The sequence below is a fragment of the Paroedura picta genome, chromosome 5 (genome assembly GCF_049243985.1).
Source record: "Paroedura picta isolate Pp20150507F chromosome 5, Ppicta_v3.0, whole genome shotgun sequence".
Lineage (NCBI taxonomy): Eukaryota > Metazoa > Chordata > Lepidosauria > Squamata > Gekkonidae > Paroedura > Paroedura picta.
In genome coordinates, this window is record NC_135373.1 from 123,075,249 (window position 1) to 123,094,639 (window position 19,391).

The following is a 19,391-nucleotide window of genomic DNA, read 5'->3' on the forward strand; positions in this document are numbered from 1 at the left end:
GAGAAAATAAAGAGGGGGGAGCTTTAATGGAGAGAGACAAAAAGGGACAACTCAGATGTTTTCCTGCACGTCGAATCCAGAAGCACATCGGTGTACGTGCAAACCAGCTCTTTGTTTTCCCTGAGCAGGAACGAGAATTTTGGAAAAACCCTTTTCGGAGTCAGGCAGGTGTTGGGGGCTTTTTTTGGCTGTGACCTGCAATGTGATGGGCAGGAAAGGGAAGTTAGGAAGCATTGCCCCCTCGATGACCTCATAGGTCGCTTCCCGAAGGACACAGAAAGGCTGAATTCCCCTTGTCTACCTCCCTAGAATATCCGTTTCCTCTTTGCTCAGCCTACAGCCGTTTGCTTCCCGTTTCGACCCAGGCTTTGAAAGGGTTGTTATCCTCGTTGGCTTGAGCCGTGGTCGGGGAGGGAGCGGCCCTTGAATTGATGCAGGAAATTCTCAGTGGGTGATTGCTCTGGAGCATCACTACCAAGCATGGCGGCCATGTTTCAATATGCAGAGAGGGAAGAAGTGCTGGGCTGCTTCGAAGCATAAAGTAGTTTTCTTTAGAAGAGAAGCAACTTGGGAGTGAGAGAGAGAGAGAGAGAGAGCCCTAACTGCCTAACTGTTGTTCTTCTGTTCATTCAATTACATCAATTACATCACTGGCAGTCTTCAAGCAAAGGTTGGATACACACTTTTCTTGGATGCTTTAGGATGCTTAGGGCTGACCCTGCGTTGAGCAGGGGGTTGGACTAGATGGCCTGTATGGCCCCTTCCAACTCTATGATTCTATGATTCTATGATTCTATCTTATCTCTGAATGAATCTTCCATTATGCGCCAAATTAAACTCGATCAGGAATTCCAAAAAGTCCATCCTACTGTCCCAGCAATTTGCTCTCCCCGTGCTCTTGGTCCCCAAGTGAAGCATCGGATAATGTCGTCTTATTTCTATAACTTGGCAAATCCCCTTTATCGCAGACCTTTTTCGTTTGCTCGGCTCAACGCCTTTCTCTCCAAAGTATTACAAGGGAGATTTGCCAAGATTCCTTTCGAAAATAGACTATGTCCCTGTGAATTAAACACTCCTGAAACCATGCAACATATCTTACTGGATTGTCCCTTGTTTATTGTCCAGCGAAGGCACATTAAACCTCTTATACCCAAATGGAGAAACCATTCAAAAGACCTGATCTGCCAATTTTTGTTGAGCGATAAGGATGCCAATGTCACCTTTATTACGGCTGAATTTTTGTCTTCAGTTTTTAAACTTAAACTGCTTGATATAGCCTGACTATCTCTGTTCCTTTTGCTAATCTGCTTTATGCCAATAAAGGTATGGTTTGTGTGTGTTCAATCATTCTCTCTGTTCTGGAGGCAAGCAGGGAGGAAGTGTACTCAAATGAGCAGGAAGTCTCCAAGTGAGCCAATCAGGACACAGAGGAGACGACGTGAAAAACATCATTTTTCTTCATTTCAGAATTCTTAATCTAACTATGCTCAATACACAACTCCTCTGATGCCCTCTGCAGGATATTCTTCGTATTCCATTGTTTCATGCACACTAGAGATTTTGCATATTCCATGGGGAGGGGACAGTAAGGTTGCCAAATCCAGCTTTGGATATTTGGGGCTGGGGAGGAAAGGCATCTCACTGGGGCCATAAAGTCCACCATTTTCTCTGGGAGAATTGATCTCTGTAGTCTGAAAAGGATCTGCAATTTTGGAGGTTCCCCAGGTCTCACCTGGAGCCTGGCATCTCTCCAAGCAGGCTGGATCGAGCGGAGCTGAACCCTGGCAGTGCTGTAGGGGTGGATTGGCTTTGACCCGGCAAGTGGCGACCTTTGTTTCTCCTTGATAACATTCCTGACAACAATCCTGCAAGGGGGCTCAGTCTGATTATTCTCACTTTGATAGGATTGACAATTTCCAGGCAGGGTCTGGAGGGCTCTAAGAATTCCAGATAGGCTTGCCAGGCTCCCCCTAGGGATGTGCACCTCAGTGATCACTGAAGCCCCAGGCGGTGTGTAGGAGGCCAGTACCATGGCATGGAGAGGAGGGGTGGCTGCCGCCACCCCTCCTCTCCCTGCCATGGCACTGGCCCCCTACGCACCGCCTCGGGCATCAGTGATTGCCCCCTCTTTCCAGTCGCCACCCCCAAAATCTCCAGCTATTTCCCTACCTTAATCCTGACTCCCTTCGACATGCGGGGTGTGTGGGGCGTGGCCAAGCAACATTATCTTTCTCCTCCAGGCGATGGATCCCCACCCCCTTCGACAGTCATCGGCCAGACGAAAACTCTGGCCAAAGTGACCTTCAGTCCCAGTGTGGTCCAGCAAGCCAAGATTGCACGGAACGGCATTCTGGGAGATTTCATTGTCCGGTACGACGTCAACCGGGAGCTGAGTGTCGGGGACGTGCAGGTAGGGGGTGAATCGGCCCTGGTGGAACCATGAAATATGTTGTACTAGAGGCAAGCAGACCCTTCCTGGGTGCTGGCCCCCTTCCCCCTGCTCCCCAGGGGGCGGAAGGATGGTGGAGAGGCCCCGCCAAGGAGTAGGATCCACAGGAGCGGCACGTATGAGGGCACCCAGCCTTCCTCCTGCTCCCAGGTTTACCATTCTGGATCTTCCCTTGTGCCTGGAAATGGCATGAAGGAGGTAGATGGGAAAGACCTCAGTGGAGGAGTTCCCTCTCCCTACTGTGTCCACATCACCCACCGAGGGCCCTGTTGCATTTAGTATTTGACCTTCTGTATAGGTTCCAAGCGGGACTTTCGGGCATTCTGATCTCAGTCTCCAGATCTTGCTAATCCAATAAGAGAAGGTTTTGCAGTCAATCCAGTAGCACCCCCCATGATACGTTTTCGATTTATCCAGCCATGAGTTCACGGAACGGTGACTGAACTACCTGGGGCTTTACGCACCGGGATCTTTGTTGCAAATTGGTCACTGAATGAAAAATCGCCATTTAAAGTAGTGGAATTCGTCGTTATGCATACCTGCCTTTGTAGTGGAATCCAGTTGCGTTTTGTAGCGTTTCCCACAGGCTTCCGGTCTCGGCAGAAATCGCTAGAAAGGAAGCGCTATTGCCAAGCTCGTCCCGCCCCTGGCCGTCAAGCAGCCAATGGGCAGCCGTTAGCATGCTCCCAAACAGCCCCTTTCCCTTTAAGAAAGGTTTTTTTTAAAAAAAAAACAGATCCATAGCAACGAATCTGTGTAGATTCGTTGCAACGGAGAGACCCATACAGCTGCCTGGTGTGTTTGAACTGTCGTTTGATCGTTTGATCGTTGCCACGCTTCCTCCGAGTGTAAACCCCCCCCCCTCTCACGGCCCGATTTTCGGCTGAATGAATGTTTAAAAAATAAAGGGAAAATACTTCTGCAAACATGCTTTTCTGTGGTTAGTGCTTAGTGACTAAAGGGGAGGGACTGAAGCCAGGGAAGCCTCTAAACAGAAAGAGGCTCGCTGGTGCGTTTATCCCCGCTCGCTCGGAGAAAAAAAAAATGGCGATCGCTTCGCCGGAAGATCAGAGAAGAGAGCCAGGGGGAGGGACTTTGTAGAAACTGCAACAATGTTAACGCACAGGTCTTTTTCGCTAGTGTTGCAGATTGGTTGCAGGAGTGTATCGCTTTCCGGAGGGTGAATCCACTTTTGGGGATTTCCCTGAAAGCGCTACAAGGAAGCGCTTTTTGCAGATTGGTTTCAGGTGTGTGGCAGATTGTCGACGACGTTGTGCAAAACAGCAAATCAGTAGCGTTTTCAATTGGCAACCATTGTGCTATTTTGAAGGCGTGCAAAAAGCCCCCCTGAATTCCGCAGGGCCTGCAAAAGGGCGCTTTCCAGGTCCTGGGGGAGGGAGAGGCCATCCACAGAGTTCTTCCACCCCCTTCCCTCAATCTAGCACCCTTTGTATTCCTGAATGCAATAGGCTTTGCCCCTAGTAATAATATCATAGTGCTCTTGTATGAACTATTAACAGGGCAAAAAATCCTGTGTGTATAGCAACCCATGTGTATGAGCAGAGGCCCGGTGTGCACAGAGCAAAGGCGAGCAGATTTCTAGCAATCACAGTAGACCAGACGGTCACGTAGCCCATCCTTAAAAATACACTGCTGTATGTCAGGCTGGCTGATTAGGTGAGGGGCTGCAGCCCGGTGGCAGAGCATCCTCTTGGCATGCAGAAGGTCCCAGGTTCAATCCCCGGCATCTCCAGGTAGGAGATGATATGAAAGACCTTTGCCTGGCAATCCGGAGAGCTGCTCCTACTTAGACATTACTGTACAAGGACAGTAGACATTACTGTCCTTGATAGACTAATGGTCTGATTCAGTATTAAGGCAGCTTCAGGTATTTCCCAACCTGGACCTGGGTTAGGTGGTGGCACCCAGTTGGAATCCCTCTTGAATACTCAGAATTGTTCAGGATCGGCTGAAGCTAAACCCCTGGCAAGGTGACAGAGGATGCATTTGGCTACTGATTCTTCTTTCTCCTCGTCCCCGCCAGGTTTTGAATGGATACTTCGTGCACTATTTCGCTCCCAAGGACCTCCCGCCGCTCCCGAAGAATGTCGTCTTCGTGCTTGACAGCAGTGCCTCCATGGTGGGGATCAAACTGCGGCAGGTGAGCGCCTCACCTGGAGGTACCCAGCGGCGTCCAGGGCCAAAGGGATGAATGGGGATTCTGGGGAACGATTTTGTCATCCCTGTGTTTGCAGAAGAGGGTGTGGCCCATGATGGGGCCTGGATGGAAAGGACCAGGAATCAGGGGCAGTCAAACTGCGGCCCTCCAGATGTCCATGGACTACAATTCCCATGAGCCCCTGCCAGCATTCGCTGGCAGGGGCTCATGGGAATTGTAGTCCATGGACATCTGGAGGGCCGCAGTTTGACTACCCCTGAAGTAGACGGTAGGGACGACCTCTACCAGAGATTATGGAGAGCAGCTGCCAGTCTGAGTAGAAAATACTGACCTTGATTGACTACACCACACACTTCTGGTCCCAGACCCTTAAGAATACATTAAATAGCACCAACCACCAGACCGATCCTTGTGGGACCCCACGGCTTACTACCCCTCCACTGTGAGAACAGCCCAATGATTCCGGCTCTTTGCTTCCCATCATTTAAACCTGTTTTTAATCCAGAAGAGATCCCGTCCGGTACATCATAGGGACTTGACCCCGAACAGCCCATGCTCTCATTAGTTGCGGCCTCGTGTAAAGTCCACTTTCTTTCCAAGAAGGCCGAGTAAAGCGACCCAGAGCTAGCAAAGAGCCTCCAGAAAGGGGGATTAAGACTCTCTCCTGCCAGGAACTGGCGTGAACAGACCAGCGGAGAGCTGGTGACGGATTAACCTTTCCTGCGGTTTTACTTTCCTCCTGATGAAGTGGAGATTAGGCCGTATTAACATTTTTGATTCCTGCTCCGCTGTTTGAAACAGTCAAAGGAGGTAACCTTTGGAGACAGGTTAGGCCATGATCCAGCACTGAATGACCCCCATTGATTTTGGTAAGATTCTCCTGAACACAGCTGAGTGCGTGACCAAGCTGATGCGGTTATCTTTGCATTTATAGAATTATAGAATCATAGAGTTGGAAGGGACCATACAGGCCATCTAGTCCAAGCCCCTGCTCAACGCAGGATCAGCCCAAAGCATCCTAAAGCAATTTATGATCCGCACTTCCCTTGACGCTGTCCACGTTTGAGACTCACACCTTAAGGGAGAAGGTGGATGTGGTCTTTGGATACACCCAAAGGTGGATGTGGTCTTTGGATACACCCAAACTGTAAACTATGGGTAAACTATGGGTGCTAACCTCCAGGAATAAAAGAGGGGGTTGTGTCATCGTGTCTTAGAAACTATAGTAAATAATGCTTCCAAAAGTGCAAAATAGTCATTTGCAAAGGCAGTCATAATAACCGATAATATTGTAAATTGTGCACAATAATACAAGAAGTGTAATACAAATAAATATTTCAGGCCATAGTTCAACAGGTTAGTTCCAACCGAAGTCCAAAGGATGATCTGGCAGTCCCCTGTTTTGCAGGGTGACTTTCTGCAGTGGACCTGAATGACTGAGGTGAAATAATATAATAATACAAAGCCTCAAATATTTGCAATGTATTGTTTTAAAATAGCGAAGGACATAAATTCTATTCTTACCCAACAGAAGTAATAATATTATTATTACATTCCTCAAGGAACTAACTTGTCAAACTATTGCCTGAAATAACTCTATTCTTACCCAACTGAAGTAATAAGATTATCCAATTCCTCGAGGAACTAACTTCTTGGAACTTTTTTGGTATTATACTCATAGAATCATAGAATAGAATCATAGAGTTGGAAGGGACCTACAGGGTCATCTAGCCCAACCCCTGCAGAATGCAGGAAATTCACAACTACCTGCCCACCCACAGTGACCCCAATTTCATGCCCAAGTGATCCCTCCACCAAAAACCTCCAGAATCCAGCCTGGCCTGTAGGGAATTCACTTACCATCCACAGTGGTGATCAGCCATTCCCTGGGTATGCAAGGAAGGGCCACAAGAGACAGGCACATCCCTTCCTGCTCACCCACTCACAATCTGCTTACATTCATAAAACTTGTATTACTGTATACAAATTGACGGTATTGTTTGGTCCTTATGATTGCTTTGATGATACTTTATAAAGGACTATTTTACACTTTTGGAAGCATTCTTTATTATAGTTTCAGAGTCACGATGACACAGCTCCCTCTTCTCCCCCTGGTATTTTCAGAGGTAGGACATGGCAAGATGGGATCCTCTCCGGGCTGAAATGTAGAGCGTGTAGGTAGTTGCTAGGCATGTTATATACTTCTCAGGGAAGGGGGTGTAACACATCACATTCCTTTCTTACATTGGAGTCTCCTAGGAGCTGGATTGTAAAAGAGGAAGTTCCTTTCCTTTGGTTGGAGTTCATTAGCAAGTCCATTAGCAAGTCCATTAGGAAGTGTTTTTCTTACATCCGGGCAGAGTTCATTAGCATTTGCACGGAGATATTTCTATCGAGTCTCCGTTGAAAACTGTCTCTGCCTTCTCTGGAAGCAAATTCCACATTCTAATTGCTCCCTCTGTTGAAAGGCATTTCCTCTTGTCCGGCTGAACACAGAGTGGTTATGTAACAGTCCGTCCCTACCCACAGAGCGGTGATGTAATCACCACCTGACCTACAAGAGAGGAGCCGTCATTAGAATCCTACTGGGAGTCACCGGGTCTGCGAAGCCCTCCCGAATGAGGCCATTGTTGTAGCTCAATGGGAAGGTTGTTGTGTGTGCATTGTGTCCCTTTGAACTTGCTCGGTTTCCATTTCGTGTGCCCGCACAGCCTGGCCTTTGCCCATGGCCCACGCCACACAACAAGCGAGGGATTGTGTGACGGAAATGCCACCGATGATGCAGTCTGTGAAGGTCCTTCGTGGGGACCAGAGTCATGGCAGTAAATGAGGATATCTACATAGGTATATTTTCTGAACTGGACAGGGGGGGGTGGCGGTAGCAGTGGAGGGGTATTCAGTTCTTTGAAGACTGCTGCTGATTTAGTTGCATTGTGGGAAACTCAAAGCAGAGCATTTTAGTCTGAGCATCCAGGACGTAAAAAACCGTCCTTGTGTTTTGCTATTGTGCATTTTCTGGTACTTGATGTTTCTTCAGTTACTGTGGCTACTATCTACAGAGGTAGGCTGTGGCAAGACAAGAATCTCTCCGTGCCAAAGCGTGAAGTGTGTGAACAGTTCCTGGGAATTTGATTTGCTTCTGGGGGGTGGTTAACATATCACATTCCTTTCTTATATTGGAGTCTCCCAGGGGCTGGACTGTAACTAGGAAACCCCTTCCCTGTGTGTGGTTGGAGTTCATTAGCAAGGCCATTAGGAAGTGCTGCTCTTATGCCTGTGTGGAGTTCATTAGAAAGTCCATTAGTCAAGTTCTTGCCTATCTTATCTGATGAACCATGCTGAGGTGGTTTTAGAGTCCCATGTTTTTTTTTTAATTCTGGTGTTTTTAAAGACTGGTAGCCAGTTTGTATTCATTTTCAGAAGCTCTTTCTTTTTGGTTTTGTTAATACCCTATCAGCACTTGTGGTTTCCCTGTATAGCCTAACATAGTTGTATCTGTATCTTCAAATAGGATTTTACATCCATTTTGGTTTAGAGCATGCTCAGCTACTGCTGATTTCTCAGGTTGTTTTAGTCTACAGTGCCTTCCGTGTTCTTTTATTCTTGTCTGATTATCGCGTTTTGTAGTCTTAATGCATAGTCCACAGTTGCACGGCATGCAGCAGACTCCTGCATTGGAGAGGTGTTCTGTCTTGCCTTTGGCTGATTGAAGCATCTGTTGTATTTTTCTGAGTCTGAAAATCAATAAAACCTGGTTACCAGGTTCATCTGGAGATGAACAATAATGCCGTAATATCTCCAGGCCCCACCAGGAGATCTCACAATCCTAGAAGGAAAGAGGACTGTCCCCATTTGCCTGGCCAGTCCAGTGGGAACTCCATTGTACTTGCTTCTCTTTCTGGGGGAAATGATCTAAGGCGTTTCCTTGCAGTGATCAAAGCCAGAACAAGAACGTTGCCTTTGAAAAGAAACAAAGCATTCTGCCAGGATATTTCTGCCAGGGTGAACTCAAACGTCCCAGGGCGAAAGGGTGCTTATCTCTAGTAGCAGATTAAACAATAACCTATAAGAGCGAATGCAGTGGGCATCCGGTGATGGTCGACTTTGCCTCCGGTTCAACCTCTCGCCTCAAAGGAAGGCTCCTTGTGTCAGAGAGCCTTCTGCAAAATATCAGAGCAAATCTTGTAAACATTTGTGCATGTGCGCATTAAAGACATATAGCCCCAATATATAGCCCAACAGCTTATTTGGTGTATTGGTTAAGAGCAATGGCCTCTAATCTGGAGAGCCGGGCTTGATTCCCCACTCTTCCACCTGCAGCCAGCTGGGTGACCTTAGGCCAGTCGCAGTGCTCTCAAAGCTCTCTCAGCCCCACCTATCTCACAGGGGGTCTGTCATGGGTCACCATGGGGTCTTCTCACTGTGTGTGCAACACTGGTTCTAGCACCCCCTGGGCCAACAGTTTCTCCAGTTCTCCTCAATCCTATGGCAGAGTGTAACAGTCACAGTAGTTCAGCAGTGGAATAGGCTGCCTAAGGAAGTGGTGAGCTCCCCCTCACTGGCAGTCTTCAAGAAAAGGTTGGATGCACACTTTTCTTGCATGCTTTAGGATGCTTTGGGCTGATCCTACGTTGAGCAGGGGGTTGGACTAGATGGCCTGTATGACCCCTTCCAACTCTATGATTCTATGATTCTAACTATGAGTGAGATCCAAGGGGCAAAATGGAAAACGTAGGTTAAAAGTCCGGACCCCTGTTTTGGCTCGTTCTTGTTTTGAATAAAGCAAGTACTTCTTGGATCTCACATCTCTGGATCCTTACTTCTTCACCTGCAACCTGCACCTGCACCTTCGCCTGCAACCTGCACTCAGAGTGTGAAGGGCACTTGCTGTGGTTTCGTCCAGACTAGAGCCACTCCGGGATTGAGAGCAAAAATTACTGGAGGACCCTTGTACTGTCCCAGGTGCCAGTCAAAAATGGAGGATATGTCTTTTGGTCTCAGGTTTCAGTTCTCTACTGGAAGGAAGCACAGCTGAGCTGACAGGAAAGCAGGGAGAATTAGTATCCAAAACCAGAATGCCAAGAGAACAGACAGAATGCAAGATCAGACAGTCCAGTAAATCAAGGGCAGCCCAAAGGCATCAGTCAAAGGCACAGGTAGCTGCTAAGCTGCATCCTCAACCAATGTCTCCTAGCCCCAAATTAATATAGGTTGTCATCAGTCTCTTGGTCCTCACTCTGTGATGACTCACAGGCTTCTGCAGTCAGCAACTGTCTTGCTAAACCTGGCATGGCACCTTTTAGACTGGAGCTCGTAGCTTAATTGGCTCAGGTGAGCCAGGTGGGCTGACAAGACAGGGAGCTGCAGCTGGAGGCTGGGCAGAGGAATTAGGGGCTTCTGCAACCACTTTGGAGTCTAAGCTCTGGCTTGTCTGAAGCTCCATTACCTTCTGCTGATCAGAGCTCTCTGCTTGTTGAACATCTGGGTGGGCTAAGCTCTAATCCAGCTGAGGCTTGAGTGAAGCTGGTAGCTCCTGGCAAGGCTCCCTAACAGAACCTGGACTCACAACAGTATCCTATTCCTAACTCCATGTAGGTTGACCTAAGAAGAACACTGGCTCTTCCCATTTTACAGAACAGACACAGAGGCAGGATATAGCTAATGGCTCATGGCCACCCAGCAAGCGTGTGCCTGACTGGGCCACTGGAGCAAAACTCTCTCTGTGACACACTGTCCCTGAAATTGCATGAGCATGGGGGAGGGGGAGGGGGAGAATTGTGTCCTTGATTGTCCTTGAATGTGGCCCTCCTGGGTCACCCGCTGGAGCTCTGCCTCCACATTCCTTTGCAGCTGGTAATGGGGCTTTGAGTGACCTCACTGGCTTCCGGGCGAGAGCAGTAGGGAGGCTGCACTGAGCTCGCTAAGAGGCCGGCAGTCCTTCCCCAAGTGGCCTTTGCCAAGAAATTGTCACTGTTTTCAAGGCGGAAAGAGAAGGAAACTGGAATGGCTCCATGGCTGAGTGATTATGTCAAAAGCTGTTGAAATTTGGAGGAGAGGAAGGTTTTTCTGATGCTGTTTCCCTGTGGGTCATTTTACAGGACAGACATTAAGGTCTGCATTAAGAGCACTGGATTCGAATCCAGGAGCACCTTAGACCAGGCTTTCTCCACCGGGATTTCGTGAAACCCTGGGGTTTCTTGAGGGCCGTGGAAAGGTTTCCTGAATGGGTGGGAATTAATTAATTTTTTATATTTAAAAAAATGTTAAATATTTATCGGGTGAAATGACCATATATGGACATGTAAGTCCACCCACCCTTCCAAAATATCCAGTGATGGGCCTGGAGGGGTTGGGAGGGAAAGAGGCCCTGGGTGGACATGTCCACAGCTCTGCTTCCACCAGACTATATTCTACACAATCGTGCCACTTCTACGGTTTCTCAACGGTAAAAACCTGAAGAATGTTTCAAGGGCTTCTCAATGGTAAAAAAGTTGAGAAAAGCTGACCTATAGGCTCTATGCCAACGGTGGCCAAACTGACTCTCCAAAGGTCCACAGACTACATTTCCCATTATCCCTTGCCAGTGGGGGCTCATGGGAATTGTAGTCCATGGACCACCATCTGGCTACCCTGCTCTATGCTAACTAGCAAAAAGAAGTAACCAATGGGAACAACAATTTACCTCTTTCATGACCGAAGTGGCTGGCAGCTGCTTTTCCAACAGCACCTCTTATAGATCATTCACACATGCAGGTCATCTCTTGATCCTGCAGTCACCCAGCAAAGAGTATGCCAAGGGTCATCTCAATCCAGGCCCTTCTCTGTTTCCTTTCAGACCAAGGACGCCCTCTTCACCATTCTCCACGACCTGAGGCCTGAGGACCACTTCAACATCATCGGCTTCTCCAACCGGATCAAGGTCTGGCAACAAGCCCGCCTGGTCCCCGTGACCCCCGAAAACATCAGAGACGCAAAGATCTACATCCACAACATGTCGCCCACAGGAGGTAGCCCTGGGGCCAGAAGGGATGGGGGGAAGGTATCTCGTTCAACAGGGCTGCCATCTTTTCCCAGGATGGTAGCACAATACCCTGGACAGGTGGGTGAGGTTCGACAGGTATGGGTTTTTTTGTAGAACTGGGGAACGGTATACCTGTAGTTCATGTGCCACTTTTGAAGGCACAGAGTCGCTGAAGGATTCCAGAGAATATGCACTGATGTTGAAGGACAGAAGAAGAAGAAGAAGAAGAAGAAGAAGAAGAAGAAGAAGAAGAAGAAGAAGAAGAAGAAGAAGAAGAAGAGTCAGTTCTTATATGCCACTTATCCCTACCCGAAGGAGGCTCAAAGCCGTTTACAGTCGCCTTCCCATTCCTCTCCCCACAACAGACACCCTGTGGGGTGGGTGAGGCTGAGAGAGCACTGACATCATTGCCCGGTCAGAACAGTTTTATTAGTGCCAAGGTGAGCCCAAGGTCACCCATCTGGCTGCATGTGGGGGAGCGCAGAATTGAACCTCGCATGCCAGATTAGAAGTCCGCACTCCTAACCACTATACCAAACTGGTTCTCATATTAGAACATATGCCAAGGCTGCCAGAAATGGGGTGGGAAACTCCTGGAGATTTGGAATGGAGCCTGGGAAGGACAGGGGCCTCAGTGGGGTAAAACGCCAAAGCATCCGTCTTTTCCAGGGGGAATGATCTCTGTTGTCTGGAGATGAGCTGTAAATCCGGGGGATTAAAATCTGGAATTTGCTGCCAGATGATGTAGTGATGGCCATAAGAATAAACAGCTTTAAAAGGGGATCAGACAAATTTGTGGAGGAGAGATCTATCAGTGGCTACTAGCCATGGGGACTGAGAGAAACCTCCACATACAGAGACACTAAAAATCTGAATCCCAGAGCAGCAATCTCCGCCACAATCTCCAAGCCCTGTTGTTGGCCTTCCACAGGAACTGTTTGGCCATTGTGTGACAGGAGGCTGAGCTAGATCTGTTCAAAGCCAACAAGGCTCTTCTGCTGTTCTTAGGATGCTGGACTAGATAGATACCTGGTCTGATCCAGTAGGGCTCTTCTGATGCTCTTCTGATGTTCTTAGGATGCTGGGCTAGATGGACCCCTGGTCTGATCCAGCAGGGCTCTCTTTATGTTCTTAGGCTATTGGGCTCTTCCGAGTGGATCACTAGGTTCCACCTAGGGGTTGGTATCCCCAGCATATGCCTATCTTTGAGAAGAGACAAGGACCGAAGGACATTCATCTTCATGGGGGTGTTGGGTTAACAATCAGAACGGAGGCTCAGTAGCACTCCCTTTTCCCAAGAATTGCAAGTTCTCTGGAAATTCATAATATGAAGACAGAAAAGTTACCAGCAGGTTTGCCAAACTCTGAGCAAGTGTATGCACGTTGGCTGACTTACAGGAAGGAATTGCAGGCCTTGCTTGGAATAACTGGATCCTCCCTCTGCCAAGGGGTGGAGGAAGATATGCCTCATTGGTAGATGCAGGCTAAGTAGTGTTTGTCATCTTGGGAGATGTTTTGGAAGCTACTTTGGGTAGCTAAACCGTAATTCAGCTGAGGCTAAAGATTGAACAGCAGGTTTGGTGTTGACATCATTAGAGCTTAACCAGACTTTTAAGGGATGTTTTGCTGCTTCTGGATTTTATCATATTTTTAACCTGCCCTTAATCCAAGGAGGCCCTATCCAGGATAGCTCAGGCTAACCAGCCTCATCACATCTCAGAAGCTAAGCAGGGTCAGCCCTGGTGAGTACTTGGATGGGAGACCTCCAAGGAAGTAGCTGGTGGCTGCGAAGAGGCAGGCAAAGGCAAAACCGCCTCTGCTTGTCTCTTGTCTAGTCTGTAGGGCCTGCTGTAACTTGATGGCACTTTCCACCTGTCCTGGTGGTCTAGGTAGGTTGGTCTCATTAGATCTTAAAAGCCAAGCAAGGTTGGCCATGGTTAGGCCTTGAATGGGAGACGCCCAAGGTAGCAATACAGAGACAAGCAATGGCAAATCGCCTCTGAATGTCTGTTGTCCTAGGACATAGGAACAGCAGAAGAGCCCTGCTGCGTCAGACCAGGGGTCCATCTAGACCAGCCTCCTGTCTCACACAGGGGGCAGCTAGTTCTTCTGCAGGGCCAACAACAGGGCAGAGAGGCTGAGGCCTTCATATGAACATAAGGAAAGTCCTGCTGGATCAGACCAGTGAGGGGCCATCTAGTCCAGCCTCCTGTCTCACACAGGGGCCAACCAGTTCCTCCAGAGGGCCAATAAAAGGGCATTGAGGCTGTGTCCTTCCCCATCTGTTGCCTCCTGGCTCTGGGATTTGGAGGATATCATATCTCTGAATCTGGAGGCTGCCCTCAGCCACCATGGCTCGTAACCATTGATAGGGAGCCAGCAGGGTGTCGTGGTTCAAGAGCAGTGGACCCTGATCTGGAGAACTGGGTTTGATTCCCTGCTCTTCCACAGGCAGCCACCTGGGTGACCTTGGGCTAATCACAGTTCTCTCAGAGCTGTATTCACGAAGCTGTTTTTTACGACATTTTCAGCTCTCTCCACCTCACAGGGTGTCTGTTATGGGGAGAGGAAGGGAATGACATTTGTAAGCTGCTTTGGGACGCCTTCAAGTACTGAAAAGTGGTGTATAAAAAACAGCTCTTCTTCTAGAACAGCCAATTGTTACCGTTTTTAGCCACGGCCCTATTAGGAGCTTTTCTCAGTTTCCAGGTTCTCCTGCAGTAAGCTGGCCGCTTGTGCAATGAGTGAGGCTTAAAAAGGCCTAAGCTAAGAGTGAACTAAATATACTCAACATACCTTATACATGAAGAAGAAGAAGGGCTGGTTCTTATATGCCACTTTTCTCTACCTGAAGGAAGCTCAAAGCAGCTTACATTCACCTTCCCTTTCCTCTCCCCACAACAGACCCCTGTGAGGTGGATGAGGCTGAGAGAGCCCTGATATTACTGAAGAAGAAGAAGAGTTGGTTCTTATCTGCCGCTTTTCTCTACCCGAAGGAGGCTCAAAGCGGCTTACAGTCGCCTTCCCTTTTCTCTCCCCACAACAGACACTCTGTGAGGTGGGTGAGGCTGAGAGAGCCCTGATATTACTGAAGAAGAAGAAGAGTTGGTTCTTATCTGCCGCTTTTCTCTACCCGAAGGAGGCTCAAAGCGGCTTACAGTCGCCTTCCCTTTCCTCTCCCCACAACAGACACTCTGTGAGGTGGGTGAGGCTGAGAGAGCCCTGATATTACTGAAGAAGAAGAAGAGTTGGCTCTTATCTGCCGCTTTTCTCTACCCGAAGGAGGCTCAAAGCGGCTTACAGTCGCCTTCCCTTTCCTCTCCCCACAACAGACACCTGTGAGGTGGGTGAGGCTGAGAGAGCCCTGATATTACTGAAGAAGAAGAAGAGTTGGTTCTTATCTGCCGCTTTTCTCTACCCGAAGGAGGCTCAAAGCGGCTTACAGTCGCCTTCCCTTTTCTCTCCCCACAACAGACACTCTGTGAGGTGGGTGAGGCTGAGAGAGCCCTGATATTACTGAAGAAGAAGAAGAGTTGGCTCTTATATGCCGCTCTCTGCAGCAAGAAATGTGGATTCTGGAACACCATCACCATAAACCTTTAAAAAAAAAAAATCTTGCAACCAGGAATTAGGAATTATATGAACCAATCAGGGACAGACTGCCTTATTACAGCTTGGAGCCACGAGGCAGCAGCAAGTTATTTCAGGGAAAGCAGACAGCTACACGCTTACTGATGCCAATTTTTCAAATATCGAGAGTTATATCCACTCCAGGATATCGTGGGGGAAAGGTAGGGTCACTCCGGATCAATCATGCTTGTTGCAGATGAAAAATTTAAATCGGCCAAAATCAAAATGGACGTCACATTCATTGTAGACGGCAGGGATTAAATCAACCTGGGATTGGAATAAAAGCTCCTTGCAGATTCAGCCCTAGAAACTATTCAAGTCAACATGGTGGGCTAGTATCAGTAGAACACACATTTCTTTCCGTATTGATGTTGCCAATCGGCCAATATTTTTATTGGCCTGGTCCGCGTAATTTAATTCTGCTTGGTAACAAGTATGGAAAACCGGTAATCTCTGGCGGTCATCTCTGGCTCTCCGGACTGGCCCTGTTCCATATTCCTGCAAGCTCTGCTCTTCAGCTGACGTGTTTGGCCTTGGCCATGTAGGTTAGTTCACCGTGTCCCGTACCGACATCAACTAAGGCAGGGGTAGTCAACCTGTGGTCCTCCAGATGTTCATGGACTACAATTCCCATGAGCCCCTGCCAGCATTTGCTGGCAGGGGTTCATGGGAATTGTAATCCATGGACGTCTGGAGGACCACAGGTTGACTACCCCTGAACTAAAGTACGGGCCTTCCAGAGGGGAAAGGGGGAAAGGTTAATGGTGTGGCACCCTCCTAGGCACCAACATCAACGGGGCGCTCCAGATCAGCACGAAAATCCTCAGCGACTACATCTCCCAGAGCGACATCGATGCCCGCAGCGCTTCCCTGATTATCTTCCTGACGGACGGGCGGCCCACGGTCGGGGAGACGCACTCCAGCAAGATCGTCAACAACACCAAGGAGGCCATCGGCGGCCAGTTCTGCCTCTTCACCATCGGCATCGGGAACGACGTCGACTACAAGCTGCTGGAGAGGCTGGCCCTGGAGAACTGCGGGATGATGCGGCGCATCCGGGAAGACGAGGACGCTGCCGGGAAGCTGAAAGGGTTGGTGGGAAAGATCTTCCTTCTGATTTAGGAGTTTAGAATCCTTCTGTGCCACCTCTTTGGATTCTGCCTTTATTTCTTCCTGTGTTATTTCTGGGGTTTTCGGCATTTCGGCATAAAGGGTACAGAGGAGAGCAACGAGGATGATCTGGGGCCAAGGGACCAAGCCCTATGAAGATAGGTTGAGGGACTTGGGAATGTTCAGCCTGGAGAAAAGGAGGTTGAGAGGGGACATGATAGCCCTCTTTAAGTATTTGAAAGGTTGTCACTTGGAGGAGGGCAGGATGCTGTTTCTGTTGGCTGCGGAGGAGAGGACATGCAGTAATGGGTTTAAACTTCAAGTACAACAATATAGGCTAGATATCAGGAAAAAAGATTTCACAGTCAGAGTAGTTCAGCAGTGGAATAGGCTGCCTAAGGAGGTGGTGAGCTCCCCCTCACTGGAAGTCTTCAAGCAAAGGTTGGATACACACTTTTCTTGGATGCTTTAGGATGCTTATGGCTAATCCTGCGTTGAGCAGGGGGTTGGACTAGATGGCCTGTGTGGCCCCTTCCAACTCTATGATTCTATGATTCTTTTTCGCTCCCTTGTAAGTTCCTGTTTCTTCAGGGCACAGAGGGATTCTGTTCCAGTCATGTTTGTCTCTTTCCAGTGGTAAATTCAGCCATATGTCTGGCTTAGAAACCTGCAGTTTACCCTGAGTATGTCATGTCCTTCTTCCTGCCTCCATTTTATCCACACAACCACCCTGTGAGGAAGGTTGGGCTGAGAGAATGACTGGTCCAAGGTCACCCACGACCCTCAGGATAGAGTGGGAATTCGAACCTGGGTCCCCCTCGTCTTAGCCAGTCACTCTAACCAGAACACAAATTCCCCTCAAGCTGTTTCTTGTTAAATTGGATTCCGGGTGGGGAGTCAATAGGTGAGGAATGTTAATTTTAAAAGGCCAGTGGTGGGAGAGGAGGGGAAGAGCTATGTGTTGTCAGGGTTCAAACATGCAAGAGAGTATAGCACCGAGCTGCTTAAAATAATAGAATAGTTTTATTAGAAGAAAGAACAATTTTTTTAGTAAGAGAGGAGAGAGAGAGTCCTGCCTAACTGTCTAACTGTTGTTCTACATTTGTTCTTTCATTCTGGAAGCAAGCGGGGAGGGAGTGTGCTGAAAAAAGCAGGAAGTCTCCAAAAAGCCAATCGGGACATAGGAGGAGATTATTTGAAAATACCAGGAAGTTCTAACTATGCTAAATACATAATTCCTCTAGTGCCGCCTGTAGAATAGTCTTCATTTACTGTTCTGACATTATTTGAAAAGATCAGGAACTTCCTATTCCAGGGATTCCCAACCAGGGTTCCATAGAAGAGCTCCCCAGGGTAACACGGCCTTTCCCAGAAGTTTGGACAGCCCCCGACCTCACTAGACCTCACTGGATCCCCCTTCCCCTGTCGCTCTACAGGCCTCATCTCCTTCTCCACAATAGAAATGGTCAATAATCAATCAATTTTCTGGCTGCCTCCTGTGTCTTACTTCCATGGCCACTTCTGGGGTTCCTTGAAGCCTGAAAAATATTTCAGGGGTTCCTCCACAGTCAAAAGGTCGAAAGGGGCTGTGCTATTTTAACCATGCTAAATATACATCTCCTCCAGCGCCCCCTGTAGGATATTCTTCAAATCCTTTTGAATCATGCGCACTACAGATCTTGCCTAATCTATCAATACAAAAGGGGGAATTTGTGGGTGGGTAACGAATTAAGCATGATTCCTCCATCTCATGCCCCTGATGCTCCCACATTAATAGTACCATGGAAATTCTGACTGGATATTTCTGTGGGGTTGTGATGAGGGTGGAAATCTCATTGATTTTCCACAGGCCGAGTGAAATACCGTCTTCACTTCGGCTGACTCCACAAGGCATTCTTATTGCATGTAGACACACAAGAACTGGAATTTTAGGTATTTGCTCTTATTTATATATGGAGCAGATGGGCTGTGTTTCCTTCTCACCAGGAGTGTTCTTAGATGCATCCCATAGAAATTTTCCAAACTACAACACGTTTTTTTAAAAAATCCATCATGGAAACTTTGAAAAAAAATTAGAAACAAAGAAAGAGAAACAGTTAAAGAAACAGTGAAATACATGTGGGGGAACCAAATATACAGTCTCTAAGACAGACATCTGAGAGCCAGTTTGGTATAGTGGTTAAAAGCGGCAGCTTATAATCTGGTGAGCCGGGTTTGATTCCCTGCTCCTCCTCCACATGCAGCCAGCTGGGTGACCTTGAGCCAGTCACATTCCTGTTAGAGCTGTTCTCACAGAGCCGTCTCTCTCAGAGCTCTCTCAGCCTCATCTGTCTCACAGGGTGTCTCACGTGGGGAGAGGAAGGGAACTCAAATGGAATCCGCTTTGAGATTCCTTCTAGTAAAGAAAAGTGACATATAAGAACCAACTCTTCTTCTTCAGTAATCTCAGGGCTCACTCAGCCTCCTCTCCCTCACAGGGTGTCTATTATGGGGAAAGGAAAGGGAAGGCGATTGTAAGCTGCTTGGAGACTCCTTTGGGCAGTGAAAAGCAGGGTATAAAAGTCAACCCTTCTTATTTTTGAGTCTGTGGGCATCGATGGAATTCTGACGCGGTGGCAGACACAATCACAAAATGGCTACCGCCGTAAGTGGAGCCACTCACAAAATGGCTGCCACAGGATGCAGAGCCACCTGCACAGAAGAAATCTGAGTGCAAGGGAAAAGGGGCTAATTTACGAAACCCAATGCGAAAGAGACAGTGAAGAAGAAGAGGGGTATTTTTATACCTCACTTTTCACTACCCAAAGGAGTCTCAAAGCGGTTTACAATCTCATTCCCTTCCTCTCCCCACAACGAACCCAGCTCGCCAGATTAGGCAGTTCTGGAGGCCTCACTTCAAGAAGGATGTAGATAAAATTGAAAGGGTACAGAGGAGAGCGACGAAGATTATCTGGGGCCAAGGGACCAAGCCCTAAGAAGATAGGTTGAGGGACTTGGGAATG

At 48.2% G+C, this 19,391-nt stretch overlaps 1 protein-coding gene across 2 annotated transcripts in view; it reads left to right on the top strand.

Annotated features, from left to right (window-relative positions):
• Positions 1-19,391, top strand: part of ITIH5 (inter-alpha-trypsin inhibitor heavy chain 5) — a 52,118-nt gene that overhangs the window by 17,680 nt on the left and 15,047 nt on the right. For both annotated transcript variants that reach the window (XM_077340309.1, XM_077340310.1), the window contains 4 exons: positions 2,241-2,410; positions 4,494-4,610; positions 11,464-11,635; positions 16,061-16,370. In XM_077340309.1, coding sequence (XP_077196424.1) covers positions 2,241-2,410; positions 4,494-4,610; positions 11,464-11,635; positions 16,061-16,370 — 769 coding nt within the window. The remainder of the gene's footprint in view (positions 1-2,240; positions 2,411-4,493; positions 4,611-11,463; positions 11,636-16,060; positions 16,371-19,391) is intronic.